Here is a 20,331-nt window from a genome sequence, read left to right on the forward strand (position 1 = left end):
CGATTTATATTCACTAGAAAGCAGGGTTTCCTGCTTTCTAGCGAATATAAATCGCGTGGCACAGCTGATCATTGGAAATACCGGTTCAAGCTTTTATTACTACCGGTTCACCCGAACCAGTGCGAACTGGTAGCATTTCACCCCTGTACTGTATGTAGGTCACTCAGTGGTTACAACACTGGGTTTTAGACTGCTAAAGGTCTACAGTTTAGCAGTTTGAGACCTAAGTGCCTCGAGATGGAGTGAGCTCTTGTCACATGTCTCAGCTCCTGCCAACCTAGCAGTCTGAAAGAATGCAAATGCAAGCAGATGAATAGGTACTGCATATAAGTATGCAGGAAGGTAACAACATTCCATGTTTCACCATATATTTTGTGCTACGGCATGATGTCATGCTGGGACATGACCATGGAAACATCTCCAGACAATGCTGGTACTTTGCCTTAAGAAAGAGAGATGAGCACTGTCCCCTAAAGTCGGTCATGACTATTGGGATAAAACCCCCAGGGACACCTTCATTTTTTTAAAAAAAATCCACTGACTGAAACTGTATTCCCGTCCAGATCTGGATGATTCTGACCCTGTGTGACTTTTGAAAGGACTCTGAAAACTTGCCTTTGTCCAAAGCATTGGTCAGGAGGTTGTGTAAGTCCATCTTGATTGCTTCTGATTATTTGAATTGCCTTTAGCGCAGTATGTTTTATTATGTTTAATGGAGGCAGGTTATTTGTTGCTTTTAGCTGTCTTCAGTTATATGTTGTATGAGCAGCTATATCACGAATTCAATTAATAATAAAGTCAAAGAATTATTTTTAAAGAAGTGGATCTTCTGGGATATTTATCTGGCTACTCCAAGCAGTGGCCCAAAGGGATTTCTTTTCATCCAACTAATGTTTCCTACTAATGATACCAACACATCACAAGGAGGCTAATGGACTAAGATTACAAAAGTTGAACTGTATCCATAATTTCCTACACTGGACCTCCTTCCTTCGTTTTTGCCAATTGCTGTTTAACAGGTGGTTCTTCAGTGAAGTTTTTGTCACACGATTGTCTCCTACAGCAGGAAGAGGCAGGCAATTTGTGCCATCTGCAAATTTTGAACTATAATTCCCATAGCCACTTTCTATCACCCAATGTAATTGAAGCTGTCTGGAGTCAAGCCCAGCATCTTCTGAAGGCGCTGAGTTATCTATTTCTGTCTTATTCATCTTTTAACTAAATATATGCTCTTTTGTTCTAAGTAGAGTTTCCTGTTACAGTTATATGCTTGAGCAGTAAAGCACATGGTGATGGTACTCTTTCTTTGCTCTATGTGATGCTTTATATAAACAGAATTTCTAACAGATTTCCCAATCCTGTCCGAACTGTTTAAAGCAGGAGGTATCTGAATCAAAGTAAAATCTTCCCCAGCCAAAAAGGGGGTATATGTGTGTGTAACAAAAGAGTATATATGAAGGAGAGGAAAGGGAGAAGAATGCAACACCTGATTCTTCCTTCTGTTGTATTTTGATGCAGGATTATTAACCCCACTCCTCATCTCAACATTACATGTCGAAAGTGTTTTTCATTTGGGCTCCTATTAGTTCAAGGAGCTACGTCCCTTTCTTTGCTAAGAATTACAGGGGAAGCATGGAGTCGAATAGAAGAGCTGGCATCTCCAGTTGCACCTTAGCAATCAAATGGGGTGGAGGGCATGCGAAAATGGTCATGTGTCCGAGAGTTTGTGCCCAAGTTCATATCCAGCGCATGAGTTAAAGAAAAACAATAAACAAGACCAAGTTTCCAGACTGATATATAGCAGCAGATTAAACGTTTCCATTCATCGTTTTTTCTAAACAAAGACTAAAAGGTACCGTTCAGTTGGTTGAAGCTCTTTTATTCATTGTTTATCTGCTAAAAGGCAGGAAATGAAGAAGGTGAACTCATTTTCCCAGCTGTTTCTGCCTACTAGAAACATGCATGTGTGTATAAAACTATCCCTTGTTTTTCCTCCCTACCTTACGGAAGAAAAAAAGTATCTTGGTGTAAGTAGTTTAGACTAGAGAAAGCATGCACATAATAACTTTCCCTCTCTCTGCCTCTGTGCTTCAGTCAAAACTGAAGCCTTTCCTTCCTCTCTCTGTATTACCAGTATAATAATACTGTTCCTCTGTGTTGCTACATCAGAATATATTTTCTCCTTCCACTTACTGTTGAGGGCTAAATGAAATGTTCTCTGAGTGTCATATCTTAATTTTTATTCTCATCTCACAAGGATTGGAATGCATTTCTTTTGACTCCTTCTGACCCAAGTTCCACCTTATTCTGGGTGATCGTACACCAATAAAACTAAATAACATCTCTCTAGTCCAAGAATTTGTTTCCTTGAGTGGGAGTTTTGCTTTTAAAACTATTTATACTGCGCAGGGAAACCCAAACTTATATTTTGTGAGATTGTTCAAAGGAATCACTTCACACTCCTCGGCATGGCACACAATTTCCAGCGAGCAGAAAATAACTAGGTAGGAGTGAGACAGACTGATGGATGAAAAAGGGCTTAGCAAGTCAGAGGGCTATAGTTTTTAATATTTTTAAACTAGCTACAAAATGTCAATCACATCACAAACTGACAGGAGACAGAAGGAATTTCATATTACATGCGGCAACTATATTTAATCTCACAGTTTTATCTAGAATTCATTCACGTAAGTTATTTTTTATTTTGTTTTATTTTAAAACCAATAACAGCTACTAAACATCGCCGTGATTTTGGTATGCATAGCTCTAGATAAGCAACAGAGAACTGTATTAATAACAAACCACATGGGGGAGGGGAGAAAAGAAAAGAAGAAAAGGAGTCTGTTTGTGTGTGTGTGTGTTTGTGTGTGTGCGTGCACGCTAAAGCGTGTGTGACAGAGAAAGAGAGAGAGAGAGAGCTAGAAAGATACAGCCTTATAAAAATTACATTTCTCTGCAACATTTCATATGATAGCCATCCCTCCCCCTGAAAAAAGACAATTTTTGAAAGCAGCAGACAAACTCTATATATTACACTTATATCTTATTTGCTGATGCTTTTTTTGTTGTTGATTGTTGTTGTGTTTCAGCCAAATGTTTTATTTGCTGGCAATGATGAAATGATAAGTGCCAGATCCAATTATTTGGTCTTAAAATGAGGTAAATGAAAAGAACGAGAAAAAAAAGGGGAACTAACATCTTTATATGGAAAAATAAGACGGTGCTACTGCAGACTTGCTGGTATAACATAGTCCTGACAGGGTCCCAATACCAAGCATGCTAATTTTTTGTTTTCTTTTGTTGTCACTGATGTTATTACTGCCATGGAAAAGTCTCACTTAAGTTAAAGAGTCTAAAAGTCTATTTTTTCATGCAATAAATGCATAAATCACATCACTGTTTTGCTTAGTGCAATGCTTGTTATAAGTTATATAATTCCACATTGTCTTATTATGAACTTAGAACAACGGATGACTGCAATGGAGAAATTGAGGGAACATGGGGTTCTTAAGTGCTTAAACAACCATGATGTTCAAAGAAGAGACTTCTGGGGGGGCAGCTCTGTGAAATGTTAACAGTTTTACAAGAACAATACTGTGTAGTTCAAGGTTTAACAGCACGTTGAGCATTCCTACATTTTGTTTTTTCATTTAGCAGAAACGTCATAATTTAAAGAAAAAAGAAAAAAAAGAAACAAACCCACTAATCAAAAATGGACAGGAAATGCAAGGGGTGGACTGGAATGAAGGGAGGGAGGGAGGGAGGGAGGAAGAAAGGGAAAACCCAACAAATAAATAGAACATAGTCATGAGTTATAGCCATTAAATCAGTACTATATACATACAACCTTTGGAAAGGAAGAGGTCTGGGAAATAAAAATAAATTTACAAGTATTATTTTTGGAAAGCTGACAACTTACACAGGACAACATTTACAGAGGGAAGGAAGAAGAGGGGATGATATGTGCACGTATGCAAACCTAGTTGGTAAATACCATGAGAAAAAGCATGAGATTGCTGCCCTCGGGGACAGTGTGTGTAGAAGGATCGGCCCCTGGTTGCCTTTAACTGCTGCCCAGCATCTTTGTTGCACGTTGATTGGCTTCATCAATCCTGTTTTTGTTGGAAACAGCCTGAATTGGAGAAAAGAGGCATGGAGGAAAAGGGTCAAGATCACAATGTTGTCAAGAAAGTTGTACTAGAGAAATGGGTATCTGGGGATCCAGTCCCAGAAATGTGTGATAGTCTAATGCAGGCTATATGAGTAGTAGTTCAAGAATAGAAATAGAAATAGAAATGGGAATGGGAATGGGAATGGGAATAGGATAGGATAGGATAGGATAGGATAGGATAGGATAGAATAGAATAGAATAGAATAGAATAGAATAGAATAGAATAGAATAGAATAGAATAGAATAGAATAGAATAGAATAGAATAGAATAGAATAGAATGATAGGATAGGATAGGATAGGATAGGATAGGATAGGATAGAATAGAATAGAATAGAATAGAATAGAATAGAATAGAATAGAATAGAATAGAATAGAATAGAATAGAATGATAGGATAGGATAGGATAGGATAGGATAGGATAGGATAGGATAGGATAGGATAGGATAGGATAGGATAGAATAGAATAGAATAGAATAGAATAGAATGATAGGATAGGATAGGATAGGATAGGATAGGATAGAATAGAATAGAATAGAATAGAATAGAATAGAATAGAATGATAGGATAGGATAGGATAGGATAGGATAGGATAGGATAGGATAGAATAGAATAGAATAGAATAGAATAGAATAGAATAGAATGATAGGATAGGATAGGATAGGATAGAATAGAATAGAATAGAATAGAATAGAATAGAATAGAATAGAATAGAATAGAATAGAATAGAATAGAATAGAATAGAATAAGCTGGAAGGGACCTTAGAAGTCTTCTAGTCCAGTCCCCTGCTCAAGCAGGAGAACCTATATCATTTTAGATAAGTGACTGTCTAGTCCCGTGATGGCGAACCTAGGGCACGCGTGCCAGAGGTGGCACGCAGAGCCTTCTCTGCGGGCAGATGTGCCAGCTGCTCTTCTGGTTTCCGGTGCGCGCATGCCCGCCACTCTGACCCACGTAAAGACCAGCTGGCCAGTGCACATGCATGCGCCAGAAACCCGAAGACCAGGTAGCTGGTGCACGCATGAGCACCGGCCAGTTGGTCTTCAGGTTTCTGGTGCTCCAGCGCGTGCGTGCACATTCCAGTTTGGGCACTCGGTGCCAAAAAGGTTCGCCATCACTGGTCTAGTCTCTTCTTAAAAACCTCCAGTGATTGAGTGCCCATGATTTCCGAAGGCAAGGTGTTCCACTGGTTAATTGTCTTCACTGTTAGGAAGTTCCTCCTTAATTCCAGGTTGCTTCTCTCTTTGGTTAGTTCCCAGCCATTGTTTCTTGTCCTGCCCTCTGGTGCTTTGTAGAATAATGTCTCAGTTTCACACATCAACACCATTCCTGTTATGCTCATCTGTCTCCTTTATGCATAATTATTTCAATGATGATTGAAATAAAAGAAAAAATATTTCAGCTGATTCAAATTGTAAAAAAATGGTTTTAATCCCGGCCTCATTGGAAGTCGAGGGGTCCCTTGGTGCTCTCTGAGTTTGCTTGCTTTCTGGCAGATGTTTCATTACCCAAGCTAGATAACATCATCAGTGCTACTCCTGATGATGTTACCTAGTTTGGGTAATGAAACGCCTGCCAGAAAGCAAGCAAGCTCAGAGAGCACCAAGGGACCCCTCATGTCAATCCTGAGTTACAAATATTCTCTTTTATTATTGGAAGCTATTAGAAAAATATTTTATGAACGGTTTTGAACCGGAAAGCATCTGGATCAACTATGAATGTTGATGCCAGTGGCGGCTCATCTCTTACCTTCTCCATGATCCTGTCCATTTGGCGGTTCTGTGTATCAATCTCATTGCCCATATCTAGAGCCATGTGACGGAGGTTTCCAATGATGCCGCCGACCTGTTCCAGGTTTTCATCCATCTCACCTTCTCGGGCATCATTTGTTACCCTGCGAAAGGATGAGAATTAAAACTGGACTGAACCATATCCAAGGCTTGGGTGTTTATCCAAAAGTGAAGCTTCTTTTTTTTTTTTGTAAAAAGTTTTTTATTTTTTAAACAAAAACAACAAAAAACATCATCCTTCCAAATAGTTACAGACAGTATTTCGATCGGTTAAAATCATTTCGTGCTTTAAGATTTTCAAAATCTCATTATATGACAAATGTTCTTTCCTCTAACAAAAAACAAGTGTTCCATTAATATCTTATCTAAGGTAGTCAGAGTGTTATAAAAAACTTCTTGTTTGAGATTTTCTCGATATCTGGAAAATATTTGCATATATGAAAACCAGTCCATCTTAAATCCCTGATCTTCTAGATCTTGTTTTAATTTAAGTTCACCCTTTTCGTCCAATAATTCACTATATCTAATGATTTGTTCCCCTTTAAATACCACAGGATAAGAAAAAGCTTCAATTGTAGATATCCAGACCGGAATCTTCAAATAATAGTAATTTTTAATCCTCTCCCAATTCAAAAACAAAGCAAAAGTGAAGCTTCTTTATTAATGCAAAGGAATGCTATTTGATGGCCGTATCTATCCAAGATTTTCTGGGCTTGTATAAAGACAAACATAGCAAAATAAAAGGTTGAAGGATATAATCTTCCAGAATCTCCACAAATTGAATCTTGTGTCAGAATACTGCTCTGTATGCATAGGCATACCTTTTAGGCTAATTATAGAAGTCACAGAAGAACCAGCAGGATGTCAGGACACAATAAGTGGGAATACTCAGGCACATTGTCATTCCTTTCTGCACATATTTAGTAAACATTATCAGAGCAAACCTACATGTTGGTTCATTCTAGAGGGTTTTTTTAAAAAAAAATAACTTTATGTTATTAGCAAATGAAGTGACATTACATGCAGAGAGTTTCCTGGTGCCTCAAAGGATTTTTTTTTCTGAAGGAAAAGTTGATGGACCTGGATAAAGCTACCATCAAGCCATATGTTCTACTCAGTGCCAGAATCCTAATTAAAGCATCTGAACAGATGGCTGCCTAGCCTTTGCTTGAACAATCCACTGAGGGGATGATATTCAGCTGGGGAAATGGTTCTACTGCCAACCTACTTTTACTTGTTAGGAAGTTTTATCTAATAGCTCACCAGAAGTTGCTTTCTTGAAATGTAAAGCCATTATTTTATATTCTGTACCCCTGAGAGAATACAGAATAGTTCTTGACTTTCTTCTATGCAACATTTTTTCCAAACATGGGAGGATGCTATTTTATTCATTTTTTCCTTTTCCCTTCTGTATATTCTTCAAAGAACTTAGATTCTAATGTCTAATCATCTTCATTTATCTATCTCCATCTTTCTCTCTCTCTCTCCATCTCTCCCTCCTTCCGTCTCTCATCTCTCATTTATCTATCCTCTATTATTTTTACAAATAACTCGAAGCAGCAAACATAACATATCTAATACTCTTTCCTCCTATTGTCCCCTAACAACCCTGTAAGGTGAGTTGGACTGAGAGGGGGTGACAGGCTCAGAATTATCCAGTCACCTTTCATGCCTACATCTGGATTATAACTCAGTTTCCTGGTTAGTAGTCTGATGCTTTAACCACTAGACTAACCCTATTTCTCTATTTTTATATTAGCAATTTGTCTTTTCTCAACCTTTTTTCAGTTTATCTGAAATCCAGAATTGGATGCAATAGTTGGAATGGGATCTGACTTCCACAGCAGAAAAGAGAATTTTACTTTCCATTATTTGGAAATGATGCTTCAGTTGATGTTCAGAAGTTTAAAGCTTCATTTACCCCTAACTATACTGCACTCCCACTTCCTGTTTAGATGTTTCACAATTTTCCCCCCAATAGAATGATTTCCACTTGATTAAGAACATTAGCATTTGCCCTTGTTAAACTTTGTTATTTCCACCTATTTCCCTGTCATATGAACAAGGTTTTGTACTTTCAGCTTCTAGGAAATTTGCTATCTCACTCAATTTTGGGTCATCTGTAAATTTGACAATCTCTTTCTCACCTAAGTCATTAATAAAAATAAGGAAGAGAATAGGACCTTCGCATGTGCCTGTTGGCAGCTCATTTGATTTTCATTTGATGTGTTTATTTGTCATGCCATCCAGCTCATAGTTAATTAGTTTGCTACTGAGAATGTCACAGTGGACTTTGTGAAATGCTTTGGTACAACGCTCCAGTAATGTATTAACGAAGGTACTTGATTCCAAAGAGTAAGAAAAAGTGAATATGCATTGTAGTATTTATTATATTGTTTTCAAGATGTTTACAAATCTATCTCTTTATGATCTGCTATGCAGTTTCCCCAAAGTATTTGCTAGACTGAGAGGTCTGGAGTTTCTCCAAACCACTCTTTTCCCCCTTTTTTGAAATTGGGGCATTATCTGTTTTCTTCCAGCAGTTCCCAAGTTCTCCAGAATTTCCCAGAGATAATATGAAGAGGCTCAACATGAACATCAATATTTTCCCCTCCACTTCCCTAGAATGCATTTTATCCAGCCCTAGAGATTTATATGAATAACTGTTCCTTAACAACTACTACTACCATGTGATAAGATGGGCAGACAATAAATTTCATAACAAAATCAATAAATTTACTAATAGTATTCCCACTATTGAGGTAAAGTGCCATCCATCACCCTTGAGCTGGCACCAAACAATGCCAGGATAACACTTACTCTTCCCATCAACATTCCCTAACCTACAGTACGTAGGGCGTGTCAAATTTTTCAACTTTCAATTTCCAAACATTAGGTGTGGTCCAATACCCCTCTCTAGTTGAAGGGGACTATGCCAGAATAGGAACTGAGTATCTCTTCCCTTTGGGGGAACATTTGTTAGCATTATTATCTATTTAAAAAGACGGAGGATCTTTGATTGCCTTGACATTCCCATCCCTACTAAATCTCTTGGCTCTAGGGATACACCGCTAAAAAGTTTCTAGCTTTCAAATATCTACCAATTTGGGTAAGGGGTGGTGGTGGGGAGTCTCCCAGTTGATGCTAATGTTTAGAATCCCTCCTAAATATTCAAGAGAATGTCAATGGAAATTTCTGGTATAGCTTGACTAATGTATTTTGGCTGTACAAACTGGGAATAAACAGGACTAACACTCTCAATAGGACCATCTGGAGACACTTCTTCAGTATGCCAGTAACAGGAAAGAAGGAAGGGAAGACTGTATTTTTAAAAAGGGGGGGGGAAGGAAGAATAAAATCTTCAAAATCCTCACCTGCGGATAAATCCACCACTGATGGCCATCTGTTCTCGTTCATCCACAACACGGGCAGGCTGGCTAGCTACAACTCCATCTTGATTGTTGCCCCAGGCTTTTTTGTAAGCATCACTTGATTTAAGCCTATGCAAAAACAAGAGGTGAGTAACAAGGCAGCAAGAGAGGGGAGAGCCAACCACAAAACATCTTCTCAGTATTTATTTCAAGCTAAGAGCTGAGTCAAGCAAATGGATTGTTTTTGATAAAGGGGGCATTCTGTCATACCGATATATCATAAAGTGGAACAAAAAACGTCTCTTTTTAATTTGTTGCCACAACTCTGATGCTTGCAAATTTCATTTCCAATAGTGTCAATCATCATGGCCAAGTTGGTGGCTTTTGGAGGGTGGACTTGCTTGATTTACACAAGAATAAACAAACATGACTAGGAAACGTTCAGCTGTTTTTTTCATGACACATGTATATTTGGACACGAAACACAGGGACCGCACTTCTAGACAGACAAGAAAACAGAACTGCAAAGGGAAGTGTGTACATCACACCACAGTGAGACATTGTCTTAGATTTTAAAAAAGACCAAGATGAAACAAAAACAGACTCAGCCTCCTTTTAAGCAAGGCTCCTTTCTTGATCATGTGGCACAAAGAACTTTTACATCCAACAATTTTTCCAATGGGATACTAGAAGAATGGAGATTCACAGAGGCTTCTTTGCCATAAGGTGTGATGGGGCAATTTGGCAAGACATTTTAATAATATATCGGTACTTGGAGAGAGTAACTATAGATCTAGAGTTGATGTACAAACCTTTATCCACAGAGACAGTAAGTAAAATCAGGCCATATTGGGATGAATGCAGGGAAATAAAGAAAGAATGCAAGCATGTGTAGTGGTTGAGCCTCAGAAAGGGAAATTCCTCTACGTAGGTATATATATATAGATATTTCATGCACCAGGTTCAGGCATGAATAAGAGGTGAGAAGCATTCTCGAGAAAGCACAGCTACCCCCGTGGTCCAACGTTCTCTTAACACACTAGCAGTTATACAGCCTACACAGCAAGTGGGATGCAGGCAAAAATGGATCTTCTGTTACGGTGAGAATCTACAACATTAGGTCATATAAAGTATTTTGGTGAGTTAAATATGCAATTTTTTTTTTTCAGAGGAACCATCTTTGACTGAGTCTCCACAGGATAATTAAAATCCAGGCATACCAGCGATAACAAGCAATACGGTATTAATGTGTGCAGCATCCTTGTATATTTTAATGGTAGAAGTGTTGGAGATTACAAATTGAAATTATTGTCAAACTGGGTGGGTTGTTAGAGCCTAAACAGCATCAGTTTCAGCAAAGCATGTTCCTTAAGTTTGCACATGAAAACAAGCTCTCCTCCGAAACAGAAAATGTTCAGCCATGTTAATAAATGTCCAATATATGCCCAAACTGGCGCTATTTAAAAGCTTTCTAAGGACAGTGAAGACATCTGTTCAAACATTCCTTTGGCTTCTCATTTCAAACAGGGCTAGTTGCTAACATGTTTCGCAGCCTAGATGTTGCTTTGTAATCGTTGTTTTTGGTCAGAAGTAAATTGACTTTCTTTTGAGCAAGTACATGAGTAGAATTATACTGCAGAGCTCCAGTCCTATGATGTCCCTTGCTGATTAACCTAACAAGATGTGCTCCAAGGAACATGCATGCAAAAATAATAAAAACTATGTGCTACGATAGTGCTACAATAGTTTTTGGTGTTAATGTGTAAGACGAGGCTGTTAAATTGCATTAAACACAGCAGTAATAGTGGAATGCTATTTAGAAAATTAGGTATGCCCCATGCACAGTAATAATTGGAACTTTTTTTTCAAATTGGACATGAACAGTATGTCATCTTAACCAGAGATGATAGAAGGTAGCATTCAGGCATTGCTAGAAGGCCACACATTTGCCCACTTCTGCTTGAGCTGCTGATTCACTACATTTTTTCTCTTTACATCACCATTTGACTAACCAGTTTGGTCTGCTCTTCCATGGCCCATTCAGGATTTTTGTTTCTCGATAAGTACAAGTTGCTCTGAAACTCATATCTTGATAAAGTATATAGACATAATGAGAGCCAGTATGGTGAAATGGTTAGGGCATCAGCAGGGGTGGGCTTCAAAAATGTTAGCATGGGGTTCTCTGCCTGGTTGCTGGGTGGGCGTGGCCATGATGGGCATGGCCTAGTCGGCCTCCTGCACCACAGTGGGGGGGCGTTTTTGCCCTCCCCAGGCTCCGGAGGCTTTCTTCGAGCTTCCGGGAGGGCGAAAACGGCCTCTCCAGGCTCCAGAGGCCCTCCGGAGGCCAGAAACGGGCCCATTTCCAGCCTTCCTGAACTTCCGGTAGGCCCGTTTTTCACCCTCCCCGAGCCTCCGTGCACGCCCTGCACGTACCTGCATCCAAAATGGACCACATGGGGACTCCTGGGAGGGGCGGGGCGGGGTGGGGTGGGAGGGGCCAGCCAGGAGTGGGATTTGGGGGTTCTCCAAACTGCACAGAATCTTAGCTAGAGGTTCTCTTGAACCCCTGCAAACCCCCAACAGCCCATCCCTGGGCATCAGGCTTGAAATCGGAAGCCTGTGAGTTGTATTGTGTTGGGGGGATGCACGAAGGCAGGGTCAGCCAATCTCATAATACACATGTTGTACTCTGACATTAAAGGTTTGAACTGGGGAGTGGGGAGAAAGACTTTGAGTTCTAGTTCCACCTTGGACACAAAGCCAGCTGGGTGATCTTAAGCCTGACCCTTTTTCTCAGCCCTAGGAAGGCAGCAATGGCAAATCATTTCTGGGGAGCGGGGAATTGCCAAGAAAACTGCCAACGGACTTTTCCAGGCAGTTCTCGAGAGTCAGATATGACTAAATGGAAGAAAAAAAATATACTTACTATTTATCATGTTCAGCAGTACTGTTTGTCTTTTTAGAATTTCCCGAGAATTCTTGCTACTCCCATTCACATCCTTGCCTTTCAATGACACAATTGAGCCCCAAAGTTCCACTGCAATCTTTTTACTTGGGATGGAATTGAGTGTAAGGGAGGAAGCCAATCCTCAGGGCAGAAAGTTTAAATCAAACTGGCAGCACTGAATCGTTGGGTCTGAAAGGGGATATGTGTAGAAAAACTACACAGGTTTAGACTTCTCTCTATATTCTTTAAGACAGTGTTCTTGAACCTTGGGAATTTTAGGAGGAGTGGACTTCAACTCCTAGAATTCTCTGGGAGTATTGAGAAACACTGCTTTAAGACACCCGACTGGTTTATAAGGCTTTAAACAGGATTACTTGGGAGGGGCGGATTCCGTCTTTCTGGTTAAATGTAAGAAATATAGCAGCCCCCAAATATTTTTAATAATAAAAAATCTTCCCAGCCTGTCCACATATCATAAAACAATCTGAATACTGGATGGAGCAATTTAATTATTAGAATTATTACTCATTCCAGATGTCTAAGCAAATAAACAAAGGCTGCATTATAAACCCAAAGCTACAGTATGTTACAAGGCCACATGCAACGGTACATGCTCACATGCAAACAGACATTCACCATTCTAGGCCTGTTTTAATATTTATAAATGCTTTAATCATTCATCCATACAGTAATTCACCCCACACTAAATCTCTTATTTATCCAAGCATGCATTCTTTCTCCTCTATGTGCTCCCTTTAAAGCTGATACATTCATTTTGTTACGCTGCACTTTCATTTCATGGCGGTAATATGAAAGCAGGTCTACTATATTTCAACATTTTTTCTTGGTGTTACGCTACACAGTGGAGAGCTGCTTATGAGCAAAATGGATCCAGGTTTTTTTTTCCCCCTGATAATATTTTACTTTCCCATAGCTTAGGATCCAACAAGAAAAACAAGATGTATCTCCAAATCTTTTGGTTTTTTGCATTTCATTGAAATAATTGTTTTATGTGTTTCTGAGCCATGAATTGTGGTCAAGAAGTACTCCTTTAAAGGCTGTTCAGAGGAAGAAAAGATTACATAGGGTCATCGTAATTTTTGAAATTTAAATAGTTTAATGCTGCATAGTACACACTATAAAATGTTGAAATTGTCATCACTGAAAAGGGCCTACAGTCAAAATTTTACTATGGTATGCCTGATTTTAATGCATCTATAATCCTACTATTGTCTACACCAGTGGTTCCCAATCTGTAAATACACAAGCCACTGTTGAACTCTGAGAGACGGCAGTAAGCAGTTCACACAACCAAACTTCTCCTCTTATCCAACGTGTTACAGCAGTGGCACACCATGGAGGGGAAGGGACATGTGAACTGCCACTGACTCTTCTGTACTGGGACCGATGTGAAGCCGTGTGCCACTGGGTCAGCATTCACATTTCCAGGAAATAGCAGTAAGACATGTCTTGGGAACAAACGGTGAGACAGATAGCTGCCCACTGCATTGATTCCCTGGAAGGTGGAAATTTGAAAGCTGATAGCCGGAGTCGCGGGTAGCCAAAGAGGGATTTTAGAGACAGGGCCAAAGTGGTTTGTTAGTCAGAAAGCTTGGGAACCTCTGGTCTACACTATGAGATGAATGCATTGGAACTAGAAGTGTTCTCTCTGCATGCCACATGCTCATCCTGCCCAGGTGCCTTAAGCAAGGATGAGCGTTACAAGGCTCTGTTGAGGTCAGCCTTGAGTGCTCTAAAAATCAGGCAGGCAGGCAGGCAGGCAGCACCTACTTGTTACATGGACAGGCACAAAGGCCACAGAATTTTCCTAGGTCCGTCAAATTCTTTTCTGCTTCTTTCATGTCCTTATTGATTTGGTCCATTCCCTCTTCGATGCGTTCCAGTTGTTCTGATTAAACACAAGCAATTTATCCCCACAGTATGAAGCAGATGGAAAGGGACAAAGAAAAAAAAAAGACAAAGAAAAAAAAACTTCAGACATTCACTCATGACAAAGAACTGGACACTACAGAGCAGCGCTGGCACCAAGTACCTACTTGTTACAAGGACATATGAAAAGGCCACAGCATTTCCCTAAATCTTTTAAATTTTTCTCGGCCTCCTTCATGTCTTGGTTGATATGGTTCATGCCTTCTTCAACACGATCGAGTTGTTCTGGTCAGGACAAAGGGATGACAGTATGGAATGAATTGATTTTTTTTTTTTTTTTTTAGTCGTAGCTGTTTGTCTTCAACAGAAAATGAAAAAAAAATGATGTATGGAGGAACAGAATTATTACGATGGCATCTCAATGCATTAATTGCAGCTGATGCATTGAAGCAAAAATGGAAGCAACCCTAGAGGCTAAAAAAAAAAAAAAAACAGTCCCTTTTACTAAACTGATAAAGCACATATACATCCATATAGGAAAAAAAAAAAAGAAATGGAGAAGTGCTTGATGTCTGCTAATTAGAATAAAAATGTAAAAAAAAAAAAATGGAGGTGCTGTCAAATACCTCAGAATCCAGAAACATAATACAATACATCCAGTTACTAAGACATAAATGACATCCAAGAAAAAGAAAGAAATGGGATTATTACCTTGTAATGCATTTGTGTACATTAATAACAATTTTAAATGATTGCCTTCCATGGACAATAGCTACAATACTTCCACTTACAAATGTCTTTGAGTTTGATGATGGTTGAAAATGTAATTGGTTTGCTTGGTGGAAGTGTATACAGTTAATAATGGTGTTTAGAATGGATATGAGTAGCTGAGTTAAGATCCATGTCCAGATACAAACTTTTTTCAATGACTGAGGCTCTTCAGATCTGAATTTTGGGCCGAGGTCCATCTCTAAAGAAGAGAAGACCATGGATCTTATTCCTCGGTCAGTGACATTATTATATGCTAGGAGTGACCCCAGTGGAGTAGAAGGAATTACATAAAATGCAGGACCCCATTCCATGTCCAGAGAAGCAGATGGATAGACTGCCATAGAATGAGGGAGACTCAGAGCAGATGCAATATATAGATAAATAGATGGATAGTTAGATAAAAATTTAATAGAAGACCATCTTTTTTTCCTCATTGGTGGGCATTATTTCTTGCTTACCTGATCTCCCCATGGATTCCAGGACATTATTAGGTTAATGTAATTCCTTTCACTTTAATGGAGTTACACCTGATTTGCATTAGAACAGTATAACATAAAAATCAAGCCCACTATTTGGGTTTATATGCAAATAATAAGTGACTTTTATAAATGCCACCGAGCCTGTGCTGGCTTAGACTTGAATTAGTTACAGATAGCCTTTTAAAAGTGGCTGAGAATCACTATTCTTATTAAGATATGCCTAATAGCACAAAGTAAACATTTGAGACTGCACAAACAATCATACAGCTCGATCCAGTCAATATTTAGGTAGAAAAAAAATGCTCATCATGTTTGGCAGTAATTATTTCCGGCAAAGTACACATAGAATTGTCCCCTTGGTGCCTCCTTCTGAACCTCAGTTATTTTCCACTATCATAAACATATTCATTTCAATGGCATGACACCTTGGTTCCCACCCTTCACCCTAAGGAAACAAAATAATGAAGAAACACTTTAATTAAAAAGGAAAAAAACTAATTCCATTTAACACAAGGAAAAGAAGAAGAAGAAATATTAGCAACACAAAGCAGGTTCTATTTGTATTTTCTGCACAGAAAATAAAATGTTTGTGTTTGTATGGCTAAATATAAAGAAGGTGGGGGCGGACAATACAATTTGTAGACATTAAATCAAAGGCCAGCCTTTTGAAATCACAGAATAGGTTTAGAGGAAAAAAGTGTTGTGGTTTCTGAGGTTTTTTTTCCCCCTTCAATTTCTGTATGGCAGATAAGAGATAAGGATTTGGTAGAGGAAGTTGGATAAAGAAGGAACTATTCATTCATCAAAATCCATTCTGAAAGAGCAGCATGAGTTACAAGGGTACTTGAGATGACTGTTAGGTGGTGTTGTGGATTTTCCAGGAATTTTAAAAGCAAAATTACTTCAAAAAAGAAAAAAATCTGCAGCCCTAACTCTGTGTACTTGATATGGCTTTTTATTTAATTGGCAAGTGTACATTTAGTAAACATGATTACAGAAAGTTAATGCAGATGTAAAAGGATGATGTCATCTAGGATGATGTACAGTTGGTTTTAGAGTAGCAGCTGCAGTTTATATTTCAGTACCAGTTCAAGGACAATTGCTAGGAAACAAAAGACTATAAGAAGCAAATGTCTGATGCAACGGACAGTTAATTTCTACACAGAAGGCCCTGTTGTTCACAGATATCTGGAAAATACACACATTTTATGGGTAACATCCTGTGGCTTAAATATTAAAATAGCCCCCACATAATTCAGTGTATCACTGAATTTCAGCAGCACCACTGGACAAAAAAATGCAGTGTAAGGGCCATAGGTTGTTCACCAAAGGAAATACTGATATTTTAAAATTTTCAATTTCATTGATTTTGGAGTATATGTTTGTGGATTCATGGCAATTAAAGCCTTCTGAGATACATTTGTGGAGCTGTGATTCATGGATTCACCAACTGACTATAGCTACAGTTTGTGTCTTAAAAAAGGATCAGCCTTGTGGCCTCTAGCATACCTTAAATGAGCATGTGCTTGAGTTTTGTGTATTGTACAGGTAATTTTCATGTGATACTAGTAGTAGCATTTAATTTCCATTGAACTTTAGGCTATGGGTCAAATAATCCCCTCTGGGTATCTATGCTTCTTCTTCTGAATCAAGAAATACAAAGCCAGTTATTACTAATACCAAATGGTTCTTAAACTCACAAAACTCAGAAGCAGAAACTTGCCTAGAAGTTACACAGTTGTTATATTGAGGGTGGAGTCAGGTGTCCACAGTGACTGTCAAGAATATAAAAATAGAAGGCAGGGCTGAATGAGCAAAACCCCGTCTCTTTTGACATCATTTATTACCACATGGTACCTCAATAGCTCTTGAAAATGTATCAGTTCCTTCCCTCACATTCCTCCTGCAAATCCATGAAGATTTCAATCCCACTTATTGTTTCTCTTTGGTGGCCTGTGGTTCAACAATGTTCTGTATTTTTTTTTTCATGTGGGCAGCACCTTGAACTTCCTTACATATGAACTGGCGATTATTTTTTTAAAAGGCAGAAATAAACTCTTAATCTAAGCTAATTATTTGGTTTGGAGAAAGGACTATCAAGGGGACAATATAATCAAAGTTTATAAAATTAGGTGTGGTGTGCAGAAGGTTTTCTTTCTCCTTCAGAACATGGATTGGAAGGAGATTTGGAACAGATGATAGAAAACACACAGCTCATAATTGAACTGTGGAAATTATTATCACAAGACATGCTGATGGCCTTTAAATCAGAAGGATTTTAAAGGGAAATGGATAAATTCATGGACAACAGGAAGATGAGAAGCAATTCATCTTAAAGATATACTGGGGGCACTATGCTATCTCCAAATGCCAGTCATACAGGAACAAAAGCTATGGAGGATGCATCTCCTCCCAAGCATTGCAGAGGCATCTGCCTCTCTGCTCTTAGAAACAAAATGCCTTTTGGGCCTTGGCTTGATTCAGTAAAGTCATTCTAATGTTCTCATTATTCTGAAATGGACAGCTGAGCCTTGCAAATTTTCTTCAACATCAAAATAAACAAGCAATCTAGGAAACCTAAAGAGTCAGGAGAAGATCCAAAAGAAATGGAAGGGGTCTGTCAACTGAGCATTCAAACAATCCATATCAGAGCCCAATTTCATAATTTTGAGATTCGCATCATTTGATGAATCAGATTATTTGTAAGACATTCATGGTCTAATGGAAGCATAGCCTGTCCCAATTGTGCCAATATAAAAATTACATCTTTCCTAAACATAATTCCTAATATAATTAATCAAACATGGAAATAAAATAAAAGCAGCCAAAGGGAATCCAAATTGTTTAACGTATACAGAAAAGTGTTTAAAGCATATGGAACATTTCCATATTTTGAATGACCTACAGTCTTGCATTTAAAAGAACTACCAATATTAATTTTGGAAAGTTTTATAGAGAGAGCTGACTCTTTTCTATAGGCATTTGTGCTGAGTATCTCATTATCTGGCTTGCTCAAGTTTCACTATCAAAATTCCTTCTTCTTCCAGAATGCAGAGAACCTGATCCCGAAACTAATCTGCCCTTCAAAGAAACATTAAGAAATGTTAAAATTTTAAATACTGTAGCTCTGATTAGAGGATTTGTGTTCATTTTAGTAAAAAGCTGTGTGGTAGGAACATCTTCATAGTTTAGATGGCTGCAGATCAAGACCTATAAACAAACACCTGCCCAAGTATATACACATGTTGGTAAGACCATTAAAGTCTAAAGTTCACTGTTCCTAAAAGATGCTTTTTGGGTAAACAATCTGAACTTACCTCCTTGCTCATCCAACATAACCAAGGTCCTGATACCAGCATCCTTGCTCTATATTCCAGGGAGAATAAGAAGATGAAACAGAGAGACATAGAGATAGAGAAAGAAAGAAATTAGTGAAAGAACTAATAGTTAAGTTCAAATCAAAGTTAAACAGTGAAGGAAGGCAATAAGAAGGAGTAAAGGCTACAGTCATAAGCATTAAAGAAACAATGCAATAGATATCACATCAGTACTACTAGGAGAGCCTTCCCTATCTTGATCTATGGGGATACTTACTGGTCTTCTGAGAATTGTAGTCCCTATAGTGGAACTATTGGAGGGTAATTCTGTAGTTTAAATAATGACCTGGCTGATTAGAAACAAAATAAGTGTTGCTATTTGGAGAACATCAGATTAAAATGACTCACCTTAGGACTCATGGCAACACCAGATAATTTCAGAAGGAAGAAGGAGTCATTAGAAAATGATGGCTCAATTTTGGTTCTGCAAAAGTTAGGAACCTATTGCTCCAAAATTATTCTGATTATTTGTTCTAGTTTGTTTTCTTTCAATAATTGACAGTGGAGCTAGATCGCAAATATACACATGGCACCAATGTCCATATGAGTATGTTTAATACAGTATACATATGTAAAATCTTTTTTGTGTATTATTTAGGTAATACGTGTAAATATTTAGCTAAAACATGAACACTATCCAATATGGAATTAGGATAGGATTTTGACTACGATAAGTGTAAATAGTTGAATCAGGAACGAAAGGATATGAAACACACACGTATGTAAGGGTGAAAATCTCATCTAAACTAATTTCTAGTTTTCTCTCCCATAAGGTAATAATAATGAATAAACAAAACATTTGAAAACCTTTAATAAGGATAGATAATAGATGAGGCGGGCAAGTTAAAGAGTCTTAAAATTATGAGGAAAGGGATTTGGCTACTTTCCCGAGCCTGGGATGCTGAATGTGTTAAGGCAAGGATCCCCAATCCCCGGGCCATGGCTGACTATCAGGTCTTGAGTCATTCTGAACCGGGCCACAGAAGTGGTAGGCGAGTGTGTATGCCCACATGCATCCCCACTTGTACAAAGAGCGGGCGAGTGTGTGCGCTCCATTGCGCAAGTGGCAGGCCTGCCATTCACATAGAACAATCCTCTCCCCACACCCCGCTGGTCCGCAAAGCTGGAAAGGCTGAGGAACTTTGTGTTAAGCCCCGTTTCCTGGCTATATTGCTAACTGGCCAAATATCTCAGCTGCTATGTATATTTATTTTGGATGTTTCTATTGATTTAAAAATGTCTTTAGTGCTTTTCATTGTAATATATTTTTGATTGTAAGCTGCCCAGAGTCATTGATTGAGATGGGTAACTACAGAAATTGAATGAATGAATGAATGAATGAATGAATGAATGAATGAATGAATTGTAGTTTTTTCCCTTTTCCTATGCTTATTTTTCAGGAAATTTGTATGAAAGTGATGTATTTCATTGTAATAGTTTCTTAGAACAATTGCAGGAGAGTAGCTGCAGGGACTACAAAATTAAAATGAATAAAAAACAAGTACCATTTGTCACATTTTCTATTTAAGTAGCAAC

The 20,331-nt window shown here is 38.4% G+C and overlaps 1 protein-coding gene across 4 annotated transcripts in view; it reads right to left on the minus strand.

Moving 5' to 3' along the window:
- Positions 1 to 2,547: 2,547 nt before the first annotated feature.
- SNAP25 (synaptosome associated protein 25) overlaps positions 2,548 to 20,331 on the minus strand; it is a 68,049-nt gene continuing 50,265 nt past the window's right edge. For 3 of the 4 annotated variants that reach the window (XM_034432371.3, XM_034432372.3, XM_087882303.1), the window contains exons 4-8: positions 18,736 to 18,784; positions 14,070 to 14,187; positions 9,335 to 9,460; positions 5,920 to 6,064; positions 2,548 to 4,132 (exon numbers count right to left, since the gene is read on the minus strand). In XM_034432371.3, the coding sequence (XP_034288262.1) occupies positions 4,064 to 4,132; positions 5,920 to 6,064; positions 9,335 to 9,460; positions 14,070 to 14,187; positions 18,736 to 18,784 (507 nt within the window). In that variant the 3' untranslated portion in view covers positions 2,548 to 4,063. Of the gene's footprint in view, positions 4,133 to 5,919; positions 6,065 to 9,334; positions 9,461 to 14,069; positions 14,188 to 14,335; positions 14,454 to 18,735; positions 18,785 to 20,331 lie in introns of all 4 variants that reach the window. The other variant, XM_034432373.2, reaches the window with a different exon arrangement.

Source organism: Pantherophis guttatus, chromosome 1, assembly GCF_059756535.1.
Source record: "Pantherophis guttatus breed Tessera chromosome 1, ASM5975653v1, whole genome shotgun sequence".
In the NCBI taxonomy this organism is placed as follows: domain Eukaryota; kingdom Metazoa; phylum Chordata; class Lepidosauria; order Squamata; family Colubridae; genus Pantherophis; species Pantherophis guttatus.